The following is a 16190-nucleotide window of genomic DNA, read 5'->3' as shown; positions in this document are numbered from 1 at the left end:
ATAAAAAATTTTTAAATGTTTTTAAAATGAACAATTAAGTATAAAATGTTATAACTTAATTTATAACCAAGTTCTTCCAGAGTTTTTAGGGTATTCTCATTGGGAAATGCCTTTAACAACCTCCAAAGAATCCAGCAGGGAGCAATTTGTGACAGGTAGACTGGAGAGTCTGCAGATGGGATGGGTCTCACCCCTTGTGAGTAAAAGTCAAACCTTTCCTATCATCAGTACTCTGACACTCCTCTTCCTATTAACACCATGAGAATTCACTTGAGAGGTATTTTAGTCTTAGTCACTTGGTTGTTCATCCGAAGCCATGAGTTCATTGGGCAGGTTGAGGAGACCATGTTGCTTTCACTGCACCATCAGTGGACTTCCTGTGATGCCTTATTCTTCACAAAGCATCCATCAATACACACTTCACACCAGCCTGGTATGGGGGGCTCATTAAAAATAGTCTGCCTGTGTCTGGAGCTGACCAAGGGTATACTCAGTTGGGCTTTTGACTTCCCTTTCCCTTTGCAAACTGGTAAAAGCCCTACTCCCTTTATGATGCAATAACCCTGCTTTCCTGTGGGCACCAGCATCCAGAGATATGCCGTCATCCCTTTATCAACCAACTCTGGCCTCATTGGCTGGGTCCCCCACTGTGACACGCTGCACGCCCTCATCCGAGACTACAGGGAGAAGAAGAAGATCCTTCTCAACATTGAACATCGCATCATGTTGCGGGTATGTGATGTGGCCACAAGAGGCAGCACCCCTTCCATGGCAGGGAATTCCGTAGAACTGCTCTTCTAATTCCTCTCTATATCTCTGTCACTGAAAAATCTCTTTGAGAGAATCAGCTTTGAAGAAGGTTTAATAAAGTGAGTCCTAAAGCAGATACCTTCTAAGAAACTGAAGGACCCTTAAGCTGAGAAATTGTTTTCACCTTCCTAGGGAAGACTAGGCAGATAAATATTCAGCACCATATATTTACTAATGTATACAAAGCACTGGCCATCTGGAGAATCATGTTTAGTAGATGCGTAAGTAATAAGAGAATTGCTTGTTATCCAAAACCTTGAAATTTCCAGTACTCTCATCTGCACAGAAGGGCTCTGCTGAAGTGAGGTCTCGTGTTTTTCCCTTATGCCTTGGGCTTCCAGTGGTCATCAGGTTAGAGTGGTTACTTTGTTTCTCCTTTTGCCATGTTCTTATTTCCCTTCTCCTTTGGCTGTGATGGGGAAATTAGAACTCAGCTCTGCCTGGACCCTAAGCCTTGTTTCTTTCTGGACGTACCCTGTGTGTCTCAGGTTGCTTTCTTACTGAACAGTTGTGTCCTGATGCAGATGGCCCCAGACTATGACCACTTGACTCTGATGCAGAAGGTGGAGGTGTTTGAGCATGCCGTCAATAATACAGCTGGAGACGACCTGGCCAAGCTGCTGTGGCTGAAAAGCCCCAGCTCTGAGGTAGGCCACTGGGCTTTGCAGGCCTGCACTCCCCTGGAACCACCACTAGCAAATAGGGTGGCCTTCCCGTCTGTTCATGTGCACACAATGGCTCTTCTTCGCTGTGATTGGCTGTAGAGCATGTCCAGACTTTTTAACAAAACTGAAATGGGCAAGCAAGACAAGTTCACAGAGTAAGAAAGAGTAGTTTAATGTTTTTCCAGAACTCTTTATATGTTAAAGGTAGTTGTCTTTTTTACATGTGTTACAAATTTCCTATTAACTTCATTTTTAAAGTTTGCTAATGGTGTGTTCTTTGGTTTGGGGCTTTTGTTTGGTTTGGATTGGTTTTTGATGTACAGTCAGCCCTCCATATCTGTGGCTTCTGCATATGTGGATTCAACCAGCCATGATAGAAAATATTTTAAAAATACATATTTAACAATAAGAAATGATATAAAAATCTAGTAGAATGACTACATTGTATAGCATTTACATTGTATTAGGTATTGTGTGTACTCAGGATGATTTGAGGTATCAGGGAGGTTGTGCACAGGTTACATGCAGTACTATGCCATTTTATTTAAAAATTGTATTTGGGCCGGGCTCCGTGGCTCACACATGTAATTTCAGCACTTTGGGAGGCCAAGCAGGGCAGATCACCTGAGATCAGGAGTTTGAGACCAGCCTGAAAAACGTGGAGAAATCCCGTCTCTACCAAAAATACAAATTAGGGGCTGGGTGCAGTGGCTCACACCTGTAATCCCAGCACTTTGGGAGGCTGAGGTGGGTAGATCACAAGGTCAGGAGATCAAGATCATCCTGGCCAACATGATGAAATCCCATCTTTACTAAAAAATACAAAAATTAGCTGTTCACGGTGGTAGGCGCCTGTAATCCCACCTACTCAGGAGGCTGAGGCAGGAGAAGAGCTTGGATCAAGGAGTTGGAGGTCTCAGTGAGCCGAGATCATGCCACCACTGCACTCCAGCCTGGGGACAGAACAAGACTCCATCTCAAAAAAGAATATATTTTATATATATGTGTGTGTGTGTGTGTGTGTGTGTGTGTGTGTATATAATTAGCTGGGTGTGGTTGCGCATGTCTGTAATCCCAGCTACTCTGGAGGCTGAAGCAGGAGAATCGCTTAAACCTTAGAGGTGGAGGTTGCAGTGAGAGGAGACTGTGCCATTGCACTCCAGCCTGGGCGACAAGAGCAAAACTTCATCTCAAAAAAGATAAAATTGTTTTGGCCAGGCACAGTGGCTCACACCTATAATCCCAGCACTTTGAGAGGCCAAGGCAGGAGGGTCACTTGAGCCCAGGAGTTCAGTACCAGCCTGGGCAACATAGTGAGACTTCATCTCTCTTTTTTTCTTTCACTGAGGCTGGAGTGCAGTGGCATGATCTCAGCTCAATGCAACCTCTGCCTACTAGGTTCAAGCAATTCTCCTGCCTCAGCCTTCCAAATAGCTGGGATTATAGGACCACCGTGCCTGGTTAATTTTTGTATTTTTAGTAGAGACAGGATTTCATCATGTTGTCCAAGCTAATCTCAAACTCCTGACCTCAAGTGGTCCACCCACCTTGGCCTCCCAAAGTGCTGGGATTACAGGTATAAGCACCTACACCTATTCTGTGAGATCCCATTTCTACAAAAAAATTAGCCAAGCATGGCAGTGCACACCTGTAAGCCTAGCTACTTACTTGGGAGGATCATTTGAGCCCAGGAGAATGAGGCTGCCAGATCATGCCACTGCACTCCAGCCTGGGTGACAGAGCAAAGACCCTGTCTCAAAAGAATGATAATAATTTTTAAAAAATTATTTTTAAGCTGGGTACAGTGGCTCACGCCTGTAATCCCAGCACTTTGGGAGGCTGAGCAGGTGGGTCACTTGAGGTCAGGAGTTCGAGACCAGCCTGGCCAACATAGCAAAACCCCGTCTCTACAAAAAGTATAAAAAATTAGCTGGGTGTGGTGGTGGGCACCTGTAATTCCAGTTACTCAGGAGGCCAGGGCACGAGAATCACTTGAACCCAGGAGGCAGAGGTTGCAGTGAGCCGAAATCACACCATTCCTCTCCACCCTGGGTGACAAGTGAAACTACATCTCAAAAAAAAAAAAAAAAAAAATAGGCCAGGCGCGGTGGCTCAAGCCTGTAATCCCAGCACTTTGGGAGGCCAAGGCAGGTGGATCACGAGGTCGAGAGATCGAGACCAACCTGGTCAACATGGTGAAACCCCGTCTCTACTAAAAATACAAAAAATTAGCTGGGCATGGTGGCGCGTGCCTGTAATCCCAGCTACTCAGGAGGCTGAGGCAGGAGAATTGCCTGAACCCAGGAGGCGGAGGTTGCGGTGAGCCGAGATCGCGCCATTGCACTCCAGCCTGGGTAACAAGAGCAAAACTCTGTCTTAAAAAAAATTTTTTTTTTTTTTAAAGAGACAAGTGTCACTATGTCACCCAGGCTGGTCTTGAACTCCTGGGCTCAAGCCATCCTCCTGCCTTGGCCTCCTAAAGTGCCGGGATTACAGGTGTGAGCCACCTTGCCCAGCCTGAATACATGTCCTTGGGTTTCTTTCTAGGGGTCCTCTTCTGATTCATTGCTCTTTCTGCCTGTTTCTCAAGTTTCATGCTGTTAATACAAGTCCCTTCTCAGGGGCTATTTTTATGTATGTTTTTTCTTGAGGCTATTACATCTTTATAATCATAAGGGGATAGCCTTAAACTGATACTTTTCATTTACTCAGATCTTTAAGTCTTACACATTTCTAATTAAGTTTATTCTAAGGGGTAGTTCATTGTTAGAATTGTGAATGAGGTCTTTATAATGTTATACATTCTAACCAGTTATTGATGGACCGTAACAAAACAACTGATTAGACCAGACACAGTGGCTCAGGCCTGTAATCTCAGCACTTTGGGAGGCCGAGGCAAGCGGATCACTTGAGGTCAGGAGTTCAAGACCAGTGTGGCCAACATAGTGAAACCCCATCTATACTAAAACTACAAAAATTAGCCAGGAGTGGTGATGGGCACCTATAATCCCAGCTACTTGGGAGGCTGAGGCATGAGAATCGCTTGAACCCGGGAGGTAGAGGTTGCAGTGAGCCAAGACTGAGCCACTGCCTCTTAGCCTAGGCAACAGCGAGACTTGGTCTCAAAAAACAAACAAAAGATAGCTTATTAGAGTGTAATTATGTTGATACTAGTTAAAAGTTTCCAGAGCCTTAGTTCACATGCGCTCCTGTGTTCTAGGTGTGGTTTGACCGAAGAACCAATTATACCCGTTCTTTAGCGGTCATGTCAATGGTTGGGTATATTTTAGGCCTGGGAGATAGGTGAGTAATTTAATTTGGTTTTTTAGTCTTCTTTCTCCATTGTAGTATTCCTGAATGGTTTCATTTGGTTTTCCAATTAAACATATGGCTCTTTGGTAAATAAATATTGGTCTGTTTTACAACATTAGCCTTAGTTCCCTGTTGGTTGTGATGCCATCAGAACAATACATCAAAGTAAAGAAAAGGAAAAGTAGTTCAAGCTGGGTGCAGTGGCTCATGCCTGTCATCCCGGCTATTCGGGAGGCCAGGGAAAGAGGATCATTTGAGCCCAGGAGTTTGAGAGCAATGTGGGCAATAGCGAGACCAATGTGGGCAATAGCAAGACCCATCTCAAAAAAAGCCCCACATAGTTCAAAGCTACTATGTTCTCCTTAGGCTGGCTTAATGTATTAAAAACTGTATTACAGAGCAGGCTCAGTGGCTCATGCCTATAATAACTCCAGCACTTTGGGAGGCTGAGGTGGGAGGATCATTTGAGCCCAGGAATATGAGACCAGCCTGGGCAACATAACAAGATCCCATCTCTACAAAAAATAAATAAAATAGCCAAGCATGGTGGCTTGCACATGTAGTCCCAGCTCTTTGGGAGGCTGAGGTGGGAGGATCACTTGAGCCCAGAAGGTCAAGGCTGCACTGAGCTGCGATCACACCACTGCACTCCAGCCTGGGTGACAGACTAAGACTCTCAAAAAAAAAAATTAATATATTGATTTTTTATGATTCAATAAACATTTGTCAGTAAACACTGTGCTAAATCATTTTATTTCTGTAATTGAAACCAACCAAATTAGATCCTTCTGATATTTTTGCATAATAAGTTCAAATATACTGACTGAAAATTAATTTAGGAATGTTCAGAAATGGACTCACAGGAATGTAAATCATGTCTCATGCAACTATTTGAGAGTAAAAATAACTTTATACCACAAAAATAGATTTTTGTTTTAAAAAGTCTAGCAAAATGTCTGTTGATGAAAGGCAGGTGGTGGCCGGGATTGGCTCAGAGGCTTAAGGAGAAGAGACCTTGTTACTGCTCAGTAAAAATGAAAGAGCTTGTCACCTGAAGCTGCCAGTGCTGCCAGAAACTACTTAGTAGGTCACCAAAGACCCCAGAAAAGCACAGTATCTCAGTACAGTGGGACAGCCTGTGATTCACACACCTAAACCCCTCTTACAGCAGGAGTCGGCAAACTGTTTCTGTAAAGGACCAGTTAATAAGTTGTTTTAGGCTTTCTGGGCCCTGTGGTCTCTGTCACAACTTCTCAACTCTGCTGTTGGAGCACAGTATCTACACAAGGGAGCGTGCTGTGTTCCAGTCAAACTGGACTTGTAGAAGCGGAGATGGAGGGGCTAGATTGGCTGAGGGCTGTCATTTATCAACTCCTAGCTTACAGTATCACGTACTTATTGATATTTTTCATCTGTGCTCTCTGTTGATCCCTCCCTGATCTCTCTGCTGTTTCTCAAAGACACCCATCCAACCTGATGCTGGACCGTCTGAGTGGGAAGATCCTGCACATTGACTTTGGGGACTGCTTTGAGGTGAACACATGTTCTAGAACCCCAACCTCATCTTCCCGGGTGATCACTTTTCCCCCTCCTCTGACACTTTAGGCAAACTTAAGCCTAAACTGCCTCACTTTTACCCCTGCTACTCCTACCAAGGCTATAGTTAAGTCAGTCTAAGAAATGAAATCTGGGTTCTTAGTTGGACTCTAACCCCCTTGGGGCAAAGGCTGCTGTTCACACACCCTCTCTGAGCACAGGAGGCCCCCATTCTCCACACTGCCTGTTGTCCAAGGGCCTGGGAACCATGCACATTTGTCTTTTTTCCTTTTTGTTTTCCCTTCTTTTCTATTTGTTTGTTGTTTTTTAAGTTGTCTTTCAAATCGTTGTGACAAGTCCTCTCACTAAACCCAAAGCTGCTTCATTTCTCTGCTCTAATTAAAATCAGTGTGGGTGATGCAGAGGAAAGCCACCTGCTTCATCTGGCTCCAGGTAAAGAAAATAATTTGGCTTTTCCCATTATTCTATAGGTTGCTATGACCCGAGAGAAGTTTCCAGAGAAGATTCCATTTAGACTAACAAGAATGTTGACCAATGCTATGGAGGTAAGTGGATATTGGGAACGAGCTGCTTGGAAATGGGATCAGGACAGTTGCAACCTTCTCTGAGGACACACTTGCTTGTTAGAGTTCATCAGTTCCCAACAATGCCTATGTGATTTTTGTAGCAGTTTTGTGTTATTGCCTATTGTGTTAGAAATGATCTATCTATGAAAGGCTTACCACTTCACCTCCAACCTGGTTTCCTGTGGACCAAAATTCTGCCCTGATTACTTCTCCTAAGACATTCTCAGCCTGATACATCAGTATGGCCTGTGTCTGCTTGTCTGCTTCCTAAGTGAGGGTAACAGACTCCCTCAGCTTGCTTTGGGTGGAGAGTTAGTAACTCCTATGGTGAGTGGCTCTGTCCCATTTCTAGGTTACAGGCCTGGATGGCAACTACAGAATCACATGCCACACGGTGATGGAGGTGCTGCGGGAGCACAAGGACAGTGTCATGGCCGTGCTGGAAGCCTTTGTCTATGACCCCTTGCTGAACTGGAGGCTGATGGACAGTGAGTATCAAGTGCCTGGGAGCTGAGCTCTGTGGCTCACACCTGTAATCCTAACATTTAGGGAGGCCAAGGCAGAGGGGTTGCTTGAGGCCAGTAGTTCAAGACAAGCCTGAGCAACATAGTAAGAAATACATACCCTCTCTACAAAAACTGAAAAAAATTGGCATGTATTAGTATGTTCTCACACTGCTATAAAGAACTGCCTGAGACTGGGTAATTTATAAAGAAAGAGGTTTAATTGACTCACAGTTTTGCTTGGCTTGGGAGAACTCAGGAAACTTGCTATCATGGCAGGAACGGAAGCAAAGACATCCTTCTTCCCTTGGGGGAAGGAGAGAGGTGCAGAGCAAAGAGGGGAAAAGCCCCTTTTAAAACCACCAGATTGGCTGGGTGTGGTGGTTCACACCTATAATCCCAGCACTTTGGGAGGTTGAGGCAGGGGGATCATCAGGTCAGGAGATCAAGACCATCCTGCTAACACAGTGAAACCCTGTCTCTACTTAAAATACAAAAAATTAGCCAGGCGTGGTGGTGGGCACCTGTAGTCCCAGCTACTTCGAGAGGCTGAGGCAGGAAAATTGCTTGAACCCAGGAAGCGGAGGTTACAGTGAGCCAAGATCATGCTACTGCACTCCAGCCTGGGCAACAGAGTGAGACTCTTGCTCAAAAAAAAAAAAAAAAAAAGGCTTGGTGCGGTGGCTCACACCTATAATCTCAGCACTTTGAGGGACCAAAGCAGGCAGATCACCTGAGGTCAGGAGTTCAAGCCAGCCTGGCCAACACGGTGAAACCCGTCTCTACACAAACACAAAAAAAATTAGCTGGGCATGATGGCAGGTGCCTATAATCCCAGCTACTTCAGAGGCTGAGGTGAGAGAATTGCTTGAACCTGGGAGGCAGAGATGGCAGTGAGCCGGGATTGTGCCATTCCACTCCAGCCTGGGTGACAGAGAGACTCCATCTCAAAAAAAAAAAAAGAAAGCCCCACCATATCTCATGAGAACTTTGAACGCTGTCACTATCACATGAACAGCATGGAGGAACCACCCCCATGATCTAATTACCTCCCACAAGGTCCCTCCCCCAACATGGGGATTACAATTTGAGTTACAATTCAAGATGAGATTTTGGGTGGGGACACGGCCAAACCATATTAAGGTGGGTACAATGGCACGAGCTAGTAGTCCTACCTGCTCAGGAGGCTGAGGCAGAAGGATCACTTGAGCCTAGGAGGTTGAGGCATAGTGAGCTATGATTATGCCACTACACTCTAGCCTGGGCGACCTTGTCTCAAAAAAAATTTTTTTTTAATTTTAAAAATAAATAAAAAATAAAATCAAGTGTGTGGAAGCTGGGGTTGGCAGCCTCCCAAATTAGCAGTATCCAGCATATAACATTTTACAAAACCTATGCCCCTTCAAGCCTGCAGCCTGAGATACATTCCCTTCCCGTGTATTGCATAACATTTGCACAGGGCAGTTCTGACAGTTGGAAACACCATCATCGATTTAGATACTAAAATATTCTTCAGTATTAACCAAATATTCTAGTGATTTTTCTCTGGGTTTCATATAGCGTAGTAAGCTGAAATTTTGTTTCTTAGACGGAGTTTTGCTCTTGTTGCTCGGGCTGGAGTGCAGTGGTGCAATCTCGGCTCACTGGTTCAGGTGATTCTCTCCACCTCCCAGGTTCAAGCGATTCTCCTGCCTCAGCCTCCCGAGTAGCTGGGATTACAGACATGTGCCACCACGTCCAGCTAATTTTGTATTTTTAGTAGAGACGGGGTTTCTCCATGTTGGTCAGGCTGGTCTTGAACTCCCGACCTTAGGCCTCCCTTCTGCCCGCCTTGGCTTCCCAAAGTGCTGGGATTACAGGTGTGAGCTGCCACGTCCGGCAAGCCAAAATTTTAATAAGAAATGCAAACAGTTATGATTTGGGACAACAGTATCTTCGTCTACCCTTTGTTCTTCCACCTCAGGGGAAGTAAAGAGCTTCTAATCCACTGAAATTAAATCATGCTTTGACCTTAAATTTGTATTGTCTAAGTCCAAATCAACAGTATAGAGTATCCCCCTGGATTTCACATCCCATGCTAGCACCCATCCACTTATTCCCGAGTAATATATCTGCCTTCTCTATCTTTTGGGGGCTGTAACTTTAGGAAAAATTGTATTTTTATGACTGGAAGAAAGTATCATATCAACCAGTTTCTTTTTCTTTCTTTTTTTTTTTTTTTTTTTTTGAGATGATGTCCGGCTCTTGTTGCCCAGGCTGGAGTGCAATGGTGCGATCTCAGCTCACCATAACCTCTGCCTCCCAGGTTCAGGTGATTGTCCTGTCTCAGCCTCTGAAGTAGCTGGGATTACAGGCGCCTGCCACCATGCCCAGCTAATTTTTTATATTTTTAGTAGAGACAAGGTTTCACTATGTTGGTCAGGCTAGCCTCGAACTCCTGACCTCAGGCAGTCCACCCGCCTTGGCCTCCCAAAGTGCTGGGATTACAGGCATTAGCCACCTCGCCCAGCCTCAACCAAGTTTCTTTCAAGTCAAAATTTGAAGCACATTTCAATACTCTCTCTCTCTCTCTCTCTCTCTAGCAAATACCAAAGGCAACAAGCGATCCCGAACGAGGACAGATTCCTACTCTGCTGGCCAGTCAGTAGGTGGGTACATCCCATGGGAGGTCTCAAAGGCTCTCTCCTTGTGCAGATGTGTTTCTAGAATGAGGTGGGCTTCAGTCAGTGGGTGCATTCTGCTGGAGGTTACAGAGGCTCTCCCCCTTGTCCAGAGAGTTTCTAGAATGAGATGGGCTTTGTTATTGCCAGTAGGAGGCATAACTAGTAATGGCTACTGAATATGAAGGAAGTAAACCTAGTTTTTTCTCGGTTCTTGACAGTGATAGTTTTGCAAAGGTGCTATCACTGCCAGCATATCACCTGATAAGTATTTAATCAGACTTCAGATACTCAATCTAGAAATATTTACTGAGCACCAAGCAGCTCAGTAAATGTTTTTTATTTACTGTTTCACACATGGAGTGGGCACCTGAAGCTCCAAGATTTTTATCAAGCTATCTGATTTTAATCTATCTGTAAAAACACAGTTTAAAGTAAGTCTCAATATCAGCCCACTAATGGTGTCTGGGTTGGGGTAATTATTAACAGTATTACCTTGGTCCTCAAGCATTGATAATAGCTCAGAAATGGGAAGATGCAGACAGCAGAAATTTATTTGCATTGCTGGGAGGAGCCCTGGAACTACATGGAACAGTGTTTCTAGGAGCATGACTCACAGAGCAGGGGTCTAGGAAGACTTGTGTCCCCCCGAGAGCCAGAGTACTTTTCTGTGTGTTGAAACCTCTCAGGAGTGTTTGAGTCAAGCTGTTTAACTTTGTTTTATTTTGTTTGTATTAGTTTCCACCACACACAACATTGAAGTTACTGGTTTTGGGGGTCTTTTTTTTTTTTTTTTTTTTTTTTTTAGTAAAACTGTTTAGCTTTCCCTTCCTCCCCATCCCACCCCATTTTTTCTTCATGACATTTAGCAACATCCTACATAGTTCACACTTCAGGAATTACTGCTGGGGTGTAAAAAAAGTAAATATTCTCTACAAATCTTTATAGAACACTTACAACTAGTTAATTAAGCCAAATATTGTCTAGGGGTGCAAAAAGAAAATGTAAGGTACAATGTTTGCCTGAAGAAGCCCCGAACAGCATTACAGAATTGACCATAGTATACATGAAATAATCAGAGCCCAGTACACCCTGCCATGGAGTCAAGTGCCTGTGGGTTCTTTGGTGTGCAGTAGAAGGGGATTCAGAAAAGGAGGCTTCACTGTGACCTGCAGCTGTGAAGAGAGCACTTGGGTTGGTGGCATCTAATCATCACTTCACCTGACAAAGGTTAATTTTTTTTTCTTGAGATAGAGTCTTGCTCTGTCACCCAGGCTGGAGTGCAATGGCGCAATCTCAGCTCACTGCACCCTCTGCCTCCCGGGTTCAAGCAATTCTCCTGCCTCAGCCTCCCTAGGAGCTGGGATTATAGGCGCATGCCACCATGCTTGGCAAATTTTTTTGAATTTTTAGTAGAGATGGGGTTTCACCATGTTGGCCAAGCTGGTTTCAAACTCCTGACCTCAAGTGATCTGTTTGCATGGGCCCCTCAAAGTTCTGGGATTACAGGCATGAGTACCACGCCGGCCAAAGGGTAATTTGTCCTTATTGGATAGATGGAATCTGATGGGTAGAAAGGAAAAGGGTGTTCCAGGCAAGAAATTGGTACCCCTGTGTTATTACATAATATGTGGACACTGTGGCAGGATTTGGGAATGCCTGAATCACTAGGCTAATAGGACCCACAGTCTCTGGGGTAGCTTATATTGGTGGCTGGTCTCAAATGAAGTGTGCTAAGACTTACTGGCTTCATTCTCAGAGCCCAACTCCCTACTACATTCTCAAGTGGCTCCTATATGCTGCCTACAGTGTGCAGAAAAGAATGAAGACAGCCAGTTCTGCTGGCACCAAATGGTGGTGGATCTGGTTGTTTAATTTAAAAGTTAAATTCCAGGCTGAGCACTGTGGCTCACGCCTGTAATCCCAGCATTTTGGGAGGCCAAGGCGGGCAGATCACTTGAGGTCAGGGGTTCGAGAGCAGCCTGACCAACATGGAGAAACCCCATCTCTACTAAAAATACAAAATTAGCCGGGTGTGGTGGCACGTGCCTGTAATCCCAGCTACTGAGGAGGCTGAGGCAGGAGAATCGCTTGAACCCAGGAGGCGGAGATTGCGCCTTTGCGCTCCAGCCCGAGCAACAAGAGCAAAACTCTGTCTGAAAAAAAAAAGGAAGTATAACTATCACTCCTTCATTCAGAAGGTCTGTGGTGTACAAGGACAACATTCAAAAAACTTCATAATTCTGATTTCAGATTCTTCTCTGCTGAAAGCCATAATCATTGGAGGTGAACCTAATCCCTGAGGACTTTTTCTACCCAGAGTTGATAATGAAAATCCTTCCAAGGAATAACATTTCAACCTTGTGTGTGTGACACATTCCAAAGTTAATTTTCTTTATGTTATCAGTTTTTGTCCAAACACATTTTATCACAAGGCCTTTGACCTATGCTTCTGTTCCTATTCCTGTGATTTTTTTATTTTGTTAATACAGTTTGTCTGAAAATCCATGTTTCAGTTCTGCTAAGCACCAAGTTTTTTCTTCAGCAGTTATTAACTCACATTTGGAAATGGCTTTACAGATTTTTAAAAAATTGTTTTAGAAATGGAGTCTCAGGCTGGTCTTGAAATCAGCTACTCAAGTGATCCTTTCACCTCAGCCTCTTGATTTGCTGGGGTGACAGCTGTGTCCAGCTTAAAAACGTTGAAATACATAAAGAGTAACATAAAACTTTCCTTCTCTTTTCCCTTTTAGGGTAGGGAGGGCAGGTGTTGAAGGAATAGAAGGTGTAGAGAATTAGACACTAATAACAATAGTGGCCTTTTGGTGTTTGAATTCTCTGTTAATTGATTTCTTTTCCCATAGAAATTTTGGATGGTGTGGAACTTGGGGAACCAGCCCATAAGAAAACGGGGACCACAGTGCCAGAATCTATTCATTCTTTCAGTAAGTTCAGCCTCGGAGGAGCTGCACCAATGATTAGCTCATTAAGAAAATAGCAGCTGTGTTATACCCTGAGAGAGGTCAACAAGATGAAGCAACAAAACCGTCTTTGAACAGGAAATGTTCCATGAATTTCTCATTATATTCTGAGGACAAAGGTGGACACAGAGGAAGGATTGCTCCACACTTACAAAAGTGAATACTTGAGAAAAACAGGGCACCCACTGAACCTGTTGTCCTGCTCCCACTCTCACTCTTATTTCTACTTTTGTGTATTCCAGTTGGAGACGGTTTGGTGAAACCAGAGGCCCTAAATAAGAAAGCTATTCAGATTATTAACAGAGTTCGAGATAAGCTCACTGGTGAGTGTGTGTATGTGTTAACTTAGAAGGGACATAAAATCTGAGAACACTTTGGTCTCTCTGAGTGGCAGTCAGCCCCATGTCCAGTGGTGTTGGTGATGAGCTTTGACACCATGCAGCTGACAAAGAGTGTCTCTGAGGTCATCAGTTAAACATTGTCTCTGATTCTTTTTTCTGATGACTGATAACAGTGCTTAATGTTAGTTAAATTTCATTTAACTCAGGAGGTGAGTAAATTTCTGTTGGGTCCAAAATCAGCCAAATTCGGGGAAATTTTTTTTAATCATCATGTCTTTTTTCTTTTTCTTTTCTTTTTTCTTTTTTTTTTTTTTTGAGACAGAGTTTCACTCCTGTTGCCCAGGAGTACAATGGCGCCATCTTGGCTCACTGCAACCTCTGCCTCCCAGGTTCAAGCATTCTCCTGCCTCAGCCTCCCAAGTACCTGGGATTACAGGTGCCCACCACCATGCCCAGCTAATTTTTTATATTTTTAGTAGTGATGGAGTTTCACCATGTTGACCAGGCTGGTCTCGAACTTCTGACCTCAAGTGATCCACTCACCTTGGCCTCCCAAAGTGCTGGATTACAGGCATGAGCCACTGTGCCTGGCCAAATTTTTCTTTTCTTTTTTTTTTTTTTTTTTTTGAGACATTCTCACTCTCACCCAGGCTGGAGTGCAGTGGTGCGATCTTGGCTCACTGCAACCTCCGCCTCCTGGGTTCAAGTGATTCTCCTGCCTCAGGCTACTGAGCAGCTGGGACTGTAGGCATGCGCTACCACACTCAGCCAATTTTATATTTTTAGTAGAGATGGAGTTTCACCATGTTGGCCAGGCTGGTCTCGAACTTCTGACCTCAAGTGATCCACCCACCTCTGCCTCCCAAAGTGCTGGGATTACAGGCGTGAGCCATTGCACCTGGCTGAATTTTTCAAATTCAACTATGATGTATCCTTCATCTTCATTTCTGAGGAAAAGCTGTTGGCATAGATAGTTAAGCCAACAGGGGACAAGAAGTACATAGATTGCCAAGTAAAGAGTGAAATGTTTCTGTTCCTCCTGTACTAGGTCGGGACTTCTCTCATGATGACACTTTGGATGTTCCAACACAAGTTGAGCTGCTCATCAAACAAGCGACATCCCATGAAAACCTCTGCCAGTGCTACATTGGCTGGTGAGTGGGGCTCTCAAACTGACTTTGCTAAAATAAACAATCAGGACCAACCCTAGGCCTCAAAGCCAGGGTAGCAAAAAGAGGTTTGGTGGGGCATCTGTAAAGGGCAGTTAGGGCTCAGATCTCTTTAAAAGTTTGTGCTCACTACATGTGCTCATTGTTATAAAAAAAAAATTGAGAAATATGGATGCATATTTGGAAGGCAAACACTAAAATAAATTTAAATTACATTAAGATAAGTGATTTAGGAGAATAGGCAAGGCTTGTTTGTTTGTGAGGGGTTCCTTTTGGGTTTTGCTGTCAGTGCAGTGCAGAGATACAGGAAGGGCAAAGGAACAAAAAGGCTAGAGCAGTGACAGAAGGAGATAAAAAGACAGATTTATGATCTGGGAGCCTAACCTCAAGGACCACTCTGGGGTGTGCTTTGATTAATTGCCTGAGGCATGCTTGAAGGCAGAAACTTGAGAGAGCAGGCACTGGGGAAGTGTCCTTGTGGGACCTCAGGGGCATTAGCCCTTGACTGGAAATGATGAGTGTGTCCCATGCAATTAGCTGTGGGAGAACTCAGGGAATACCCTAGGGTTGTCAGACCTTGGTCTTTTCATTTTCAAGTTATCTGCATAAAGCTTTGAAGAAGCTCAAATTATTAAAATATTCCTTTTCTATCTGCCTTCTTAGGTGCCCTTTCTGGTAACTGGAGGCCCAGATGTGCCCGTCATGTTTTTTTCTGAGGCTTTTGTACATTAGTAAATGCTTCCACTAAACTGAAACCATGGTGAAAAAGTTTGACTTTGTTAAATATTTTGAAATGTAAATGAAAAGAACTACTGTATATTAAAAGTTGGTTTGAACCAACTTTCTAGCTGCTGTTGAAGAATATATTGTCAGAAACACAAGGCTTGATTTGGTTCCCAGGACAGTGAAACAGTACTACTACATAAATCAAGCCATTCATTTTGGGGAACAGAAGATCCATAACTTTAGAAATACGGGTTTTGACTTAACTCACAAGAGAACTCATCACAAGTACTTGCTGATGGAAGAATGACCTAGTTGCTCCTCTCAACATGGGTACAGCAAACACAGCACAACCAACAAGCCTCGGGTCATGGAGGACATGGATTAGGATCCTGGACTGTAAAGATGCAGAAGATGCCAACTTCACCCCTGCCACCCATCCCAAGACTTCACTGGTCTGTGACAGCAGCAGAAATGTTTGCAAGATACGCCAAAATGAGTGCAAAAGGTCTGTCTTCCATCAGACCCAATGACGCTGTGACTCACACGCTTCAATCCAAGACCCTACCGCTAGTAGGGGAGTTTATTCAGATTGCTAGCAGCCTCGGCTGAGCAGATGCACAGAGGGGATCACTGTGCAGTGGGGCTACCCACACCAGCCTTCCGCAGCATGGGTCTGGGATGTTTTCAGTGGTCAGAATACTCTGTTTAGAGCAAGGGCTCAGAAAACAGAAACACTGTCCTGGAGGTGCTGAACACAGGGAAGGGCTCGACATATTGGGAATTATGAGCAGAACAAATACTCAACTAAATGCACAAAATATAAAGTGTAGCCATGTCTAGACACCATGTTGTATCAGAATAATTTTTGTGCCAATAAACGACACCAGAATTTTAAACATA

The 16190-nt window shown here is 44.1% G+C and overlaps 1 protein-coding gene across 3 annotated transcripts in view; it reads left to right on the top strand.

Moving 5' to 3' along the window:
• MTOR (mechanistic target of rapamycin kinase) overlaps window positions 1-16190 on the top strand; it is a 154195-nt gene extending 138005 nt beyond the window's left edge. For 2 of the 3 annotated variants that reach the window (XM_035307714.3, XM_035307715.3), the window contains exons 48-58: window positions 585-732; window positions 1335-1457; window positions 4696-4778; window positions 6248-6320; window positions 6815-6889; window positions 7263-7398; window positions 9996-10061; window positions 12938-13018; window positions 13297-13377; window positions 14444-14549; window positions 15228-16190. In XM_035307714.3, coding sequence (XP_035163605.1) covers window positions 585-732; window positions 1335-1457; window positions 4696-4778; window positions 6248-6320; window positions 6815-6889; window positions 7263-7398; window positions 9996-10061; window positions 12938-13018; window positions 13297-13377; window positions 14444-14549; window positions 15228-15243 — 988 coding nt within the window. In that variant the 3' untranslated portion in view covers window positions 15244-16190. The remainder of the gene's footprint in view (window positions 1-584; window positions 733-1334; window positions 1458-4695; window positions 4779-6247; window positions 6321-6814; window positions 6890-7262; window positions 7399-9995; window positions 10062-12937; window positions 13019-13296; window positions 13378-14443; window positions 14550-15227) is intronic. The other variant, XR_013519787.1, reaches the window with a different exon arrangement.

This window comes from Callithrix jacchus, chromosome 7, assembly GCF_049354715.1.
Source record: "Callithrix jacchus isolate 240 chromosome 7, calJac240_pri, whole genome shotgun sequence".
Lineage (NCBI taxonomy): Eukaryota > Metazoa > Chordata > Mammalia > Primates > Cebidae > Callithrix > Callithrix jacchus.
The sequence above is the reverse complement of the archived record's forward strand: the minus strand, read 5'-3'. Positions and strand labels throughout refer to the sequence as shown.